Genomic DNA, 14,161 nt, shown 5'->3' with positions numbered 1-14,161 from the left:
TCTCTTAGAACTTCTTTTTGTTCCTACTACTCATTCAGGAACAGACCTCTCCACAGAAGACCAGCACTGGGTTTGGAAACTGGGAATCCTAATCACAAGGGAGGTAACAGGCGCAAGTTCATGAATTAAATAAAGCTATTGTGGAGCTGTGCTCGCAGGATGGAAAAAGACTGAAAGCCCAGGGGAGGATGCTTGGTAACTCCAGGAATGTGGTCCTAGGTTAGGACTAGATCAATGATCAGGTCTCACATGGACCTAACAGGAAATACAGATTCTACCCCCTCGACAGAGGCACCTACATTGCAACCCAAGGGGACCGGAGAAGAATCCTAGGATCAGATTGGTTGAAGAGGTGAGGACTCAGAACACAAGAGTATTTCTGATTTCTAACAGCAAAAAACTACTGAAAGGTAAAAAATCCACTTGGAATCAGGGAATCACAGTATCAGGCTTTGGGGGCTAAGTAAATATAATTGTGCTCCTTCTCTAATTGGTCTGAAAAAAAAGGGGGGGGGGGGGGCTCAGTAGTCTCTCAATCCTTGTCAACTCTCAGCTGACCACATCAGAAATTCCACAACTAACAAAAAAAGATGCAAAACAATCTCAGACAACAATCCTGCATTAGTCTTACCCTGGGAAAACACGTTCCCATAATTCTCCTGCCTGTTGTCCCTATTGAGATTCCTCCGAGCCAGGTTCTGACATCCCCATTCCTCCAGGATGAGGGACACGGCCATGTCCTCGATCTTCACCATTGCCTGAAATAATATGAGAGCCCCACACTCAGTTCTCCCAAAGCTCAGGGACAACCCCATCACCCAAACCTGGAGTCAGGGACAGAATTGACTGCAAACCTACAGGATGCTGGGAAAGAAAAGGTGACCATAAGGCTCTGGTGAATGGGATCAGGAGGAGTGGGGCTACTCTGTGGGTTGGGGCATCAAGATTGTGTCCTGGGTGGAGAGAGCTAAAAGAGCTCCAGGAAGAGAGGCAGACACGAGGGTCTCAGGAGGGCAGAGGGGCCCACAGCTCACCTGGGAATCTGCTGTGAATAGTGCAGATGCCATCGCCTGGTCTCTGGGACTCCCCTCGTGATGAGGGGCAGGAACGTGGGTGGCAGGGAGAGCTGAGGGAGGAGAAAGGAGCTGTGAGTGAAACCAGCTCTGTGCTGGGCCTCCCCTCCAAGAAGGGCCCGGGGCACTCTCTTTCCTGCACCAGCATGTTCGATGTTCAGTGCTTAACTACAGAATAGTTAACTACGGAGAGCTTAACAAAGAAAAGACTTTTAGGTGGGAGTCACAAGGTGTCATAAAAGGGTCCTTAAAATCACCTGGTCCAATCCCTTTAGTTTAATGAGGGGGAATCCAAGCCCTGAGAGGGTAAATGACTTGTCTAATGTCACACAGTTAAGAATGGCAGAGCCAGCTTCCTATTCTCAGCTACAGATATGGGTTAATTCAGTCCATGATTCAAGTTTGGCTGACAATTTAATTTTCCGCAGTCCAAAGAGCCAGAGCATCAGAATTTCATTAAGTTATGAACACTATAACATGAGTGCTAACAATCTTCCGTAGTAATGTCTCAGAACAGAGACATTACTCAGAGTAACAAGGGAATCTATTCTGGCTGTTTTTTGTGCTTCTACTTTTCTCCCTCAGCCACAGTTTTCTGATAAAATGCATACATGCTTCAGATGTCGACAAGACATTCACAAGTATATAAAAGCGTGGGTTGACACAGATCTAATACAAGACATCGATCAGATGATCACACTAACTGCAATGTGTAAGAACAACTACACAAATTTCTAAACCGCAAAATTAAAATCTTCCCTTGCCAAGTAATGTGAGATTTGGAAGTATTACTGGATAAACAGATGATGTTACTGAGCTGCAAAGACAGAAGAGAAACGAACTTGAAACTGAATTACTAAACCCTGTAACTATTTCAGACCAAGTGGTTAAAAGAGAAGCTAAAGCAAAATGTGCAAAAAAAGACCCAAGTATCTAGCATTTTAACCTTCTGAGAATTAGGAAAGACTCTGGAAGAGGGGTAGTGCCAAGAGGGAATTGAGGATAAATGCAAATGGCTGAATTCCCTGGAGATCTATTTAGTAAGCATCAAGGGTAGGTGTCAGGGTCTCTAAAACTGCTAACTCTGGGGACAAAAAGCTCTTAATCTGGCACTTAAAACTAAAAATACCCTCTTCAATTTCCTGGCTTCCCCCACGTGAAGGGTAGAGAGACCTCGCAAGTCCTAGATAGGACATGGCTGGGACTTCATGGACAGTGGTGAATCAAACATCACAATGCACTGATTTACATGGATTTCTCCAGCACGCAGAGAACGTTTCCTGCAGCTCTAATATTCACGCCTTAAATGCCATCACAAATAAACACATTGGATAAGGAACATTCCTTTATCAACTCCTCTCGAACAACGACTTTTAGTATGTTACTGTTTTTAGAGATGTCTACATACCTGCTTTGATTTTTAAATTGGATAAAGACATTAATATTTCCCTCAAAGGAAAAAATACTTAAACTGATTTTCATTTACATGACCCTGAAATGATTTTTTTCCTCATGTTCCTCACAAAAAACCAAAATATTTTTCCCATCCTTTCCACACTGTTTGAAATTTTTGGAAGCTAGAAAAAGACGTTCTACAACATTCTGACACATCTGAAATAAAATGAATTTTTTTTTTTTTTTGAAATAAAATGAATTTTAAAAACTGATCCTTTTCAAGGCAACTTAGGACATTAACAAGAGTGTCTTAAAACCCAGACCGGAAATATATTACCACTTCCTAGCACTTTCCTGTAAAAAAAATCTGGACATCCAAAAGGCTAACCATTCCAAGAATAATGTAATGTCCACCCCAGTTCAAGATGCACATTTTATTTACCATCTCAGTAACGTTAACTCCTGAGGTTGAGCTGTAAGTTTCATTTTCCCCAATATTTATTTATTAATAATGACAATAAAGTGTAATGATTAAAAAAAAAAAAAAAAAAAACAAGCATGCTTAAAAATTTTTTTTATTACAGGCCCTCAGCAACACAGAGAGGGCACTCCCACCCCGGACAGTTTGCTTTCCCCCACATGAAATCTTGCTTCTTTCTTACCCCGTGACTGCAAGAGGCGAGGCTTCCGAGATGAATGCTTGAAATGGGACTGGGTGGCCTCATGATGAAGGTCAAAGCTTGAGGACTCCTGCATTGGATCCAGAGGCACCATCCCCCTGGCAAGCATCTCAGGCCCATGAACTTGACCTGGGACCTGAGGACAAATGGTGGGTTTATGGGTAAATCATTTTTTACACCGGAGTTTAAATGAACAGAAAGAGGGTACGTATAATGAGTGGATGCAGGCGAAGGAGGCCAGAGCACCTCTTAGCATCTGAGCGGAGAAGAATAACCACCACAAAGACTACCAGTGCCAGCTTCAAACTGCAACTCTCTCTTTGCTCCAGGCTTACAGCCCAAGTGCTGCTTATACAGAATAGGTTTCACCTTCTTCTTACCTGCTGTCCTGACAAATCGAGCTCTAAATCTTCCAGAAGGGTCACGGCCTCCTCCCCACTATCAGGACGGTATTCCTGCAGCCAGACTTGGAGCTCCTTGGGCAGGATGGAGAGGAACTGCTCCAGTACCAGCAGCTCCAGGATCTGCTCCTTAGTGTTTATCTCTGGTCGGAGCCACTGATGACAAAGTTCCTTCAGTCGACTCAGAGCCTCTCGAGGCCCAAAAGTGTTCTGGTAACAGAAGTGCCTGAAACGTTGGCGGAAAATCTCTGGGTCGGGAGGCGGCGTCTCCTGCAGGCTGGAATCCTGCCCCCACATGTGGTCTTCTTCATCTTCCTCTTCTACCTTCACTATTACGATACCATCCTTCTCCTGGGCAGCCTGGGGGGACAGACCTGTGGCTTCCCTGGATTCTGCAGTCATCATTCAGGCTCAGGGAGCTGACTTGATCCAAACAGGGTCTGTGCTCTCCTTTCTGTTCTAGATGTTTTCTGATATGTTCCGGTATTGTTCCTGACATAGTAAACATAATTATTAGTACCTTTATGAAAAGTGACCTGTGTCAACACTTCACACAAGGCTGCACATCAAGGCACTGAAAATGCCTCTGAAAAGCAAAAGAAAAAGCAAAACCTCCAGAGTCACACTGTTTTCACCGTCATTTTATATGTTAAGGCTTACAGAGAGGGGGTGCCTGGCTGGCTCAGTTGGTAGAGCAGGTGGCACACTCTCGATCTCGGGGTTGTGAGTTTGAGCCCCATGTTGAGTGTAGAGATTACTTAAAAATAAATTCTTTTTAAGTTTTTTTGTTTGTTGAGAGAGAGAGAGAGAGAGAGAGACAGACAGAGAGAGAGAGAGAGAGAAGAGAGAGAATCCCAAGCAGGCTCCACACTGTCAATGCAGAACCCAAGGTGGGGCTTGAACAAATGAACCGAGAGATCAGACCTGCACGAGTTAGGCACTTAACCGACTGAGTTAAGAGTTAACTCTGAAATCAAGAGTTAGGCACTTAACTGACTGAGCCACCCAGGTGCCCCCATAAAAAAAAAAAAAAAAAAAAGGCGTGCAGAGAGAAACGTCCAACAGGCCAATAACACCCTTAGGGTGTGTGCCTGAGTCTGAACACCTAACCTCCAGGACAGCAGGTTACGACGCCATGCTTCTAAGTGCTCGTCCCAGAGAGAGCTGAGTGTCAGCAGGGCGCCAGGTACCAGGCTTCACGCAGTACACACGTCATCTTATTTCCGGACACAACAGCACTTGCAGGGAGGCACGACCGCCAGTGCCATTCTACAGATGGCATGTTACAAACTGACATTAACACCCGCCCTTGGTTAAATGTCGAACCGGCACACGTCACAGGGTACGTCCCAAGGAAAAAGTGGGAACCTCCCTCCCCCACACAGAGGGCTGCCAAAATTTCCTCATTTCACTTGTTCGCTTTTAGGTACTGTGATATCTCCCAGTTTACCTGAGACCAGTTATGTGGAATAATGGATTATTTTATCCAGCTTGAACTAATCTTGTCTTCATAAAAGAGACAAGTACAGGGGCAGGCAAACTGGGTGACAGGGCTCAAATGATAGACTTCCAGGTCTTAAAGAAGTCATAGGAACATAATGTACAACAAGGGGACTACAGTGAATAACACTGTATTGCATACTTGAAAGTTGCTAAGTGCCCTTAAAAACCCTCATCGCAAGAAAAAAAAATTGTAATTGTGGTGACAGATGTTAACTAGATTTGTTGTGATCGTTTTGCCCAAATATCAAACCATTATGTTGTACACCTGGAATATGATGTTATATGTCAATTACATCTGGAAAAAAGAAAAGAAGAAAAAAGACCAGCAGCTTAAAGACTCCAACAGAAAAAGCACAATTCGAAGAAACGCAAACAGTGGAAACACACGTTAAGAAAGTGGCACAGATGAAGCTTCTACCTACAGCGAGGTTTCACTCACGCAGATTAGTGGGTAAGAATGAATGTCAAACTAATTCAACAAGAAATCAACCAATAAATGACACGGCAGCTGCTTAAAAAAAAAAAAAAGTGTATGCCCCCCCCCCCACCCCCGACATTGTTATGTAATTGTAACTTCCAGAAATGATACTAAGTATCCTGGACAAACCTAATCATCTGTTAATATTTAAAAACCTTATACTTTCTACACTGTATAAAATCTTCCAAATGAAGAATTTTAAGATCTTAAAAGTCTGTTTTTGTGTTTTTAAAGAAGATTTTTCTTTTTTTAATGTTTATTTACTTTAAGGAGAGCAAACAAGTGAGTGCACAAGAGGGAGAGGGGCAGAGAGACAGGGAGAGAATCTGAAGCAGGCTCCATGCTGTGAGTGGAGGGCTCAATCCCATCATGATATCATGACCTGAGCCGAAATCAAGAGTCTGATGCTTAACAGACTGAGCCACCCCGGTGCCCCCAAAAGTCTGTTTTTTAAAAACCTAAAACAGGGGTGCCTGCGTGGCTCAGTCCGTTAAGCATCGGACTCTTGATTTCGGCTCAGGTCATGATCTCACGGTTCGTGGGATTGAGCCTCAAGTTGATGCCTACAACACCGTCAGCGTGCAGCCTGTTTGGGATAATCCACCCCCCCACCCCCCCACCCCCCGCCATTGTCTCCCTGCTTGCATACGTGCACGCGCTTGCTCTCAAAATAAATTAAAAAAAAAAAAAAACACTTAAAAAAAAAAACACTTAAAACACCTTTGATTCTTTTTAAAAATTTATTTATTTTGAGAAAGACAGAGGCACTGTGGGAGAGACAGAATCCCAAAGAGCCTCCACGCTAACAGTGGCACCAAGCCCGACACGGGCTCAATCCCATCAACTGTGAGATCATGACCTAAGCCGAAATCGAGTCCGATGCTTAACCGAATGAGGTACCCAGGCACCCCTTGATTTTTTTAAAAGTAGATTCTATGCACAACATGGGGCTTGAACTCACAACCCCCAAGATCATGCTCTGCTGACTGAACCAGCTAGGCATGCCACCTTTTGATTAGTTTTTAAGAACAGATGATTTAAGGGTCTGAAAAATGGAAATGTACTAGCTGAATTTCAACAACAAAAATTTTGTGTGGTGGATAGGACCAATAGTTACTAAGCAGAGCTGACAATGTGTTTCTTCCATCTGAACTGGCAAATCTTTGTGAGGTATCTTTTTCGTCTCAACAGCATCAAATTCAAGTTTTAGAGACAGAGCATTCAACTGCTCTATCATCCAAAGCCAAGAACTTTAAGCTAGAAAGCATTTTTAATTACATGGCTCTCATTAAAAAATTTTTTGGTAATTTTGGTAGAAAAGGGATCATGTACAATTAAAACACAAAAGTATTTTTTGAATAGCACAATTAAATGTATCCTTGTTTTGTTATATAAAATACTGGTATAATACTACATGTATACAATTTTTATAAATAATTTTTACAGATAGGAATGTGTCCAAAAAAAAGCTGGGAGGTGATTTTTTTTTTCTTTTTTTTTTTTAATCGAACGCTTCAGCATCTTGCGTTGTCCCTGTGCAGGGGCCATGCTGATCTCTGCATCGTTCCAATTTGACCACACGTGCTGCCAAAGCGAGCACTGGCGATGGCTGTTTTAATCTGAGATTTCTCACAGGGTTGGTTTTTCTATCTTAAGTTTTTTTTGTCCTTAGTAGAATCAAAATCCTTATTAAAGTAGCGGACTCTAGGAACAAAGAACGTTATATTCAAAAAGGCTTTCTACAGACATAGAAATAAACAGAAATGTGGGAATTCAGTCATTTTTTTTTCTGTGATTTTAAACTGGTCAAGTCCAGTGCAAACCACCCCCCCAGCCCTTCCCGCTGATCTCCTTCAGAACGGTTTTGCACCCCACCCTCCTTGCTGCAGTAAATACGTTTTACAACTTCAGAGCTGCCTTGGTAAAGTCCTTATGACTAAATTCTTAAACATCTCCCTCTCCAAGGCTACAATATGCCAAGTGCCTTCCTAGACGGAGGGGGATACAAAGATGTGAAGCAGGATTCCCATTTTTACACAAATAATTTCAGTACAAAGCAGAAGGTGCCAACTGTTCTGAGGAAGTTTCAACATCAGCGCCAGAGGAGCCAGGGAAGTAACTGGTGTGTCAACAAGGCCGTGTCTGGGAAGAGACAGCCCTGAAGCCAGGGCATCAGAACAGCCAAGACCTCGTTAGGAAAGCTGCCCCCACAGGAAGAGGCAGTGGGACAGGCAGTCCAACAGATGGCTCCTTTGGCTAGCGTCTTCCCAACCGGAGGCTAAATAATTCCTAAAAGCCTTAGTTTCTTCAATTTCATTCTGAAAACTCAGAAGAAACACTACCTTGTCCTGCTGTGCCCCCCACAATTATTTCCCACCACCCTAAGGCCGGCTCCCTATCTGTGCCACAGTGCCATAGTCTCTCTACCTTCGATCTCTCCCAGGTCCAGTAGGAACCAAGCGAGGTCACTGCCGTATTGCCAAAGTACGCTTCCGGGCATCTCTTTCTCCTCAATTAGAGCCCGTGAATTTTTGCTATCTGCCAATTTAGTGTTCAAAGAACACACCCTACTTTACTTTTCCAGTCTTCTCCAGCCCCCCCCCCCCCCCCCCCGCTCTTCTTCGTCGTGATGCCCTGTGTTTCAGCCTCTCTGGCCATTCATGTTCCCCAAGCACAGGGTGGGATATCCCATCGTCACACTTTCGCTGTGAACAGTTTCGACCACGTCAACCTCGTTGGTCAAATTTTGACGTACTCTTCCAGATGTAAAACGTCTGCCGTTCCAGATTAACTAAGATACCTTCCTCTTTTGAACACCCTCAATGCCTTCTCTGTTCCTAGTTATGCCACATATATTCTCCTTGCATTATCGTTATTTCGGTTGCAGTTCCCATCACCTCCCAACTAAAATTTAAGCCCCTGAAAGACAAAGACTCTTGACTTCTTTGCACTTATCTGCTAGAGAACCTGGCAGTTTATTTCTGCTAAACTGAGGAGAAAGAGGAGCTACTCAAAATATTGCCATTTCCCCTGCCACTTCTTGTTTCCCTTTAGTGGCAATTAGCGATCAGATATTCTACTAATGCCTCATTCAGTAAAGCTCAGAATCTCACCTTTCTGGATTCCTCTCCTTACAGGCATTCAGTCTCCAAGCACCAGGAAGAAGTAATTACCTAGTTCTGTCAGGTCTGGCTTCCGCTCTTTGGTTTCCTGCCTTTATTCCCCTTCCCCCTACTTCATAAACCTCTATAGCTTTCTTTCTTCTCTCTTTAAAAAATGTTTGTTTTTGAGAGAGAGACAGTGAGAGTGTGAGAGGAGGAGGCAGAGAGAGAGGGAGACAGAAGTTCCAAAGTGGGCTCTCCACTGTCAGCACAGAGCCCAATGAGGGGCAAGCGGGGGAGGGGCAGAGAGAGAGACAGGAAGACACAGAATCCCAAGCGGGCTCCAGGCTCCGAGTTATCAGCACAGAGCCCAACATGGGGCTCGAACCCACAGACTGTGAGATCATGACCTGAGCTGAAGTCGGACGCTTAGCCACTGGGCCACCGAAGGAACCCCTAAACCTCTACAGCTTTCCAGTCACCAGTCCCCAGTACCTGGTCCCAGTTTCCTCTCAAGTTCACCATCAGCATCAATTTCTTTCCCTCTCCGGCATGAACCTTTTCCATCCACAGAAGGAGTAGCTCCTAAATATGCCTTGGATTCTGATCACCATCCTATTCTCACATCACAGTCGATGTCTGGGATTTCCTCTCCCAGTCTTCTGGCCTTTTCAAATCCTACTTATCCTTTAGAGCTTAGCTAAAATGCCACTTGCCCCTCATCACTGTTCAAGAACATTCATTCAGGGGCATAAGAACTCATATTCGTTGAGTGCTTTCCACGGACCAGATATTAAGTGTTTCACAGAACAATCTTAGCAGGGAGCTATGATGATCATACCACTTTACAATGACAAAACTAAGGCTTACTGATGTTAAATAACACACCCAAGGTCATACAGCAATTAAAGGGCAGAGGTAGGATTTGGTATTAGGAACCCTCAGTTGAAGCTCTAGCCATCATGCCAAACTCCTTCTGTCCCAACACGTGGGGTTAGGAAGAACTTCTGTGTGCACACAGGTTCTTTCCCAGAGGAAAGGCTTCTGAAGGTGCCTGTGAAGGATCACCACCCAGGAATGGGCCTCATTTGCCATCTGTTTTCACCAGGGAGCTGTGTGGCTAAGGAGACACAGCAGGAGACACAAGTAGGAATCATCTCAAATCTAACCAGGGGCAACTGAGCAGGACTGGTGTAGAAATTAGTCTAGCATCAGAAAAATTTTCATATTTTCATGAAAATTTTATCTTGTCTCAGCTATACGAAGGAGACTAAAGGAAAGGAATTTGATTTGTGCCCACACCTAGGCCAGAGTTTTAAAGACTGGGATACTTCTTGGGGTGCCTGACTGGCTCAGTTGGTGGAGCATGTGACTCCTGACATCGGAGTTGTTGAGTTCAAAGGCCCACGTTGGGCACAGAGCTTGCTTGGGGGGTGGGGGGAAGGTGGGATATTTATTGGGTCAGTGGGACTCAATAGGAAGAGACTCTGAGGAGGAAGTGAGACCCAAAGGGGCAGAGATGAGGGCATAGGCACATTCCCTCTTCCCCCAGTTATGAGGCCCTCTCCCCCATCCCTCAACATTTGTGCTCCTACTTAGGCAAAGAGAAAAGTCACAACAGCAGTGGGAAGGGCTGGGTTTATTTTGGGTTTCTCAAATGATCTGAGCAAACAACCTCTTCTCCTCTCTCTAAACTTCTGGCCCAAATGCTCTCTGCCAAGCATCTGCCATGGAAGTTGTATTTCTTTCTCTGTAATGTAATTGTTCACGCCTTCCTCCTCAACTGGACTAATTGCTAAAGTAGGTTTCTTCATTTTTTTTAATTGTTATTTTTTAAAGTAAGCTCTATGCCCAACGTGGAGCTCGAACCCACCACCTAGAGATCAAGAGTCGCAGGCTCCACCAACTGAGCCAGCCAGGCACCCAAGGGAATGTTTCTTTGTACCTCTTAGACCACTTGGTAGGATTCCTTGCAAACACCTAGTTTTAAAGAAATACTTGCTGAATTTACAGTGTGGTATTTTTCTGCCCACTCATACAGCACTCAGTACTGCCCTCAGATTAGCCCCAGGGGCTATTTGGAGAAGCTTCAATAAGCTACCCTACCACTTACCAGCTGATCATTTTCAGTAAGTTAATATCTCTCTGCATTTGTGCAATGGGAATAAGAAAAATTTTCCTCACAGAGTTGTCGTGATGATTACGTGAGTTAACATATATGAAGCTCTTTAAACAGTGTCTGGCATTCAGTAAGCAGTAGAGGAGTACCTTGTTTTCCACAAACTTAAGAGCTATGACTGTACTTTCCAATTTTCAGCCTGCTTAAAACATTAAGCAACAGAATTCCTGTAACAGTGAAAGCAGCACAGGTTGGAATACCTAAACTCTAGTCTCCCACAAATAAGTTACACATCCCTGAGTGAATTATTCAACCTCTCTGGCACTCGGTATCCTTATCTGTCAAATGGGGGAGGGGAGTAGAAAACTACCTCTGGGGTCCCTCTGAGCTGAAAAACATTCTGACACCCTATCCGATTTAGATAAGATTACCCCCAGCCACCGGTTGTCACCAAGGACGAATACCAACGATTTTCTTACAAAAAGGGCTTGGAGTTACAAGCTCGGTTTATTCCAAAGGCTATTTTCTAAGCAGGCCAGTATCTTTTCCAGAGCATAGTCTTGAAAGTTTAAACAAATGGCACCCTCTCTTCCCTTTTTTGAACAGAGCTTTAAATTTTAAGTTTTGTTAAGCTTTTTAAAAAATTATTTTACTTTATTATTATTTTATTTTAATTTTAATGTTTATTTTTGAGAGAGAGAGCACACACGCAGAGGAGGGACACATAGAGAGGGAGACAGAGGATCTGAAGTGGGCTCTGTGCTGACATCAAAGAGCCCAACGCGGGGCTTGAACTCAGGAAGCTCAAGATAATGACCTGAGCCGAAATCAGATGCTTAACCGACTGAGCCACACAGGCACTCCATATTTTTTTTTTATTTTTTAGAGACACAGGGTAAGAAAATGCGTCTGCACGGTGGAGGGGAATCTTAAGCAGGCTCCACGCTCAGCCTGGAGCCTGATATGGGGCGCGATGCAGGGCTCGATCGCGCGACCCTGGGGTCATGACCTGAGCTAAAATCAAGAGTCAGCTGTTCAACCGAGCCACGCAGGCGCCCTAAATTTTTTAATTTTTTTTTTTTAACATTTATTTATTTTTGAGAGACAGACCACGAGCAGGAGAGGGGCAGAAAGAGAGACACAGAATCCAAAGCGGGCTCCAGGCTCTGAGCTGTCAGCACAGAGCCCGACATGGGACTCGAACTCACAAACGCAAGATCATGACCTGAGCCGAAGTCAGATGCTTAACCGACTGAGCTACCCAGGTGCCCCTAATTTTTTTTTTAACATGAAAAAGCTCCCTTTAAAAGACAGCCAACTACCCAAAGAATACCAATACTACTCCAGAATGAAAAGGTAAAATTTAACATAGCACTCACCTGTATTTAGATGCAATATAAAGTTAGAAAAAAAAATTAATGTTTAGATCAAGTAGAGAATCGGCAAAAGACTATGTGTATTAAGTAGCTAGCTTCCTTGTTGGTACTTTAAGACTGGGAAAGACTGCCTGAAATAATGAATGGGTATCTTGCACAGTGATTCAGAGACAATATAAACTTGGAGATATGTTCTGGGGCAAATTATCCTTATGGTTCCCTTTGTAATAAAGCTATTTCTCCACATATGGCCAGCATATATACTAACAGTACTTTGTTGATCTGGTTACAATGAATTCTCCACAATTCAATTCAACAAGTATTTACTGACCACCTCCAATCCGCCTAGCACTGGCCTGTACAATAAATGCTTTCTTTGGTCCCAGGCCATGTAACAGCCACTCTCTAAAATGAAAGTATCTTATTGTGTCCTGGAGGCACAGCAGGAAAGAGAAGGGAGGGGCACAGCTTCAGGCTAAACTGTAGCTCAATTTTTTTCGATTGCACTGGCCAAATCAAGTAATTTCAAAGTGGGAAGGCCTTTTGAGAAAATCGAGTTAATTTTACTGATGACAAAACTGAGAGCTGGAGAAGAGTCCTGTATTAGGTCACTAATACAAGGTCACTCGGGCAACCAGTCTTCCCGATGGCCTGGTGCAATTTCCACAAATTCCCTTCACTCTTCACCCACTCGAAGACAAGCAGAGTTAACTACCCAGAACCGAGGGGGTTGGGGGAACCACGTAATCTTCCGAACAGATCATTTTTAAAAGTCTTCAAAAATATTCCATAAGGCAGAAAGAGAAAGTGGGATGTACAAAATCTCTACTAGATCCGAACCACGTCTTTCTCCACTCTAAGCTTCCAATATCCTTTAATCACCGCTCGCGGGTGGAAGTGGGATGAGAAGCAGGTGATCTGGAAACACGTAAGCGGCACCTCAAAACGTGTCCATTACTCGGCCTTCCTCATTTTTCACCTCGAGGTCCTGAAGGACCCCGAAAAAAAAGTCTCTCACTGGAATCAAAGCAAATGGCGACGAAGGACGGGCAGTAAAATCAGACAGGGGTCGGCTCGCTCGCGACCCGGTTCTCAGAAACGTCAAAGGACGATGACGACACTGCGGACTAGGGGCCCGGAAGGGGCCCGCAGACGGCTTCTCCCCAGGGCTCCGGGTACCCCCGGCCACTAGACCCTCACCCCCTCCCCGCCTGGACCCGGGGGCGGGGCGGGACGTCTCCCGGGGGACGGCGCTTCCAACCGTCGGGCCAGGGGCTTGGACTTTCTCCACACTCCCCCGGGCCGCCTGGAGGGACCCCGGGGCCGCAGCTGCAGAGCCCACCCTCACGCACACACCCTGCGGCGCCGCCCGCCCTCCCCAGAGGCCGGCCCCAAGTCTCACCGTGAGCCCCGGGAGCAGCCTGGGGGCGCTGGGCGAGAAAGGGGAGCTGACTCTGGGGCTCAGGCCGGCAGAACGGCGCTGCACACGGACCTAGGCCCTCCCGACGCCTCGACACAGACACAATGAGTCACAAAGACAGGAAGTGTGTCAGCATCTCGCCTTCCGGGACTGCGCTGCGCTTCCGGGTCCTCTCTAGGAGCGCAGGAGGAATTTGCATCTCGATTCCCGAATCGCTGGATCCCGCTCCTGCCTTCGGTGCTCAAGCCTCCAGTCTTAAGGTTACCGCGCTCGGCGGGTGCGCCGGGAGTTAATTCAGGGAATGGACCGGAGGCGGGGTTCAGGCTTACGAGACACAAACGGCCCAGCTCAGACACCAGTCCATATGATAATTCGATTTCTCTCCTGCCCTTTCCATTTCGGGCAGTCATTGTAGTAATTATAGTTCTTATCAAGCAATAATAATTCTTAGTAATTGTATGTCTGTGGCCAAGGAGCTGAAACAGGGGTATGTAAACAGAGGAAGATCAAAGTGAAGCCAGGGGTGGCTGGTTTCATAAAACTGCCATGGTAGCTTCTCTCTGACCCTGGAGATGACAGTCAATTAAGTGCGTGGGGTTTTCCAATATTTGGCCT

The 14,161-nt window shown here is 45.1% G+C and overlaps 1 protein-coding gene and 1 non-coding gene across 2 annotated transcripts in view; both read right to left on the bottom strand.

The window, feature by feature from the left end:
- The window catches only part of ZKSCAN1 (zinc finger with KRAB and SCAN domains 1), a 66,066-nt gene extending 52,426 nt beyond the window's left edge, over positions 1–13,640 (bottom strand). Inside the window, exons 1-5 of the mRNA XM_042972412.1 lie at positions 13,529–13,640; positions 3,529–4,041; positions 3,131–3,284; positions 1,035–1,126; positions 632–758 (exon numbers count right to left, since the gene is read on the bottom strand). Of these exons, the coding sequence (XP_042828346.1) occupies positions 632–758; positions 1,035–1,126; positions 3,131–3,284; positions 3,529–3,954 (799 nt within the window). The 5' untranslated portion in view covers positions 3,955–4,041; positions 13,529–13,640. The remainder of the gene's footprint in view (positions 1–631; positions 759–1,034; positions 1,127–3,130; positions 3,285–3,528; positions 4,042–13,528) is intronic.
- On the bottom strand, positions 7,029–7,130 carry LOC122234791. The gene has a single exon (XR_006212742.1). It is a non-coding gene; the product is annotated as a U6 spliceosomal RNA (small nuclear RNA).
- Positions 13,641–14,161: the final 521 nt, after the last annotated feature.

The sequence above is a fragment of the Panthera tigris genome, chromosome E3, assembly GCF_018350195.1.
Source record: "Panthera tigris isolate Pti1 chromosome E3, P.tigris_Pti1_mat1.1, whole genome shotgun sequence".
In the NCBI taxonomy this organism is placed as follows: Eukaryota; Metazoa; Chordata; class Mammalia; order Carnivora; family Felidae; genus Panthera; species Panthera tigris.
Note: the sequence above shows the minus strand (reverse complement) of the source record. Positions and strands in the feature narration are given on the sequence as shown.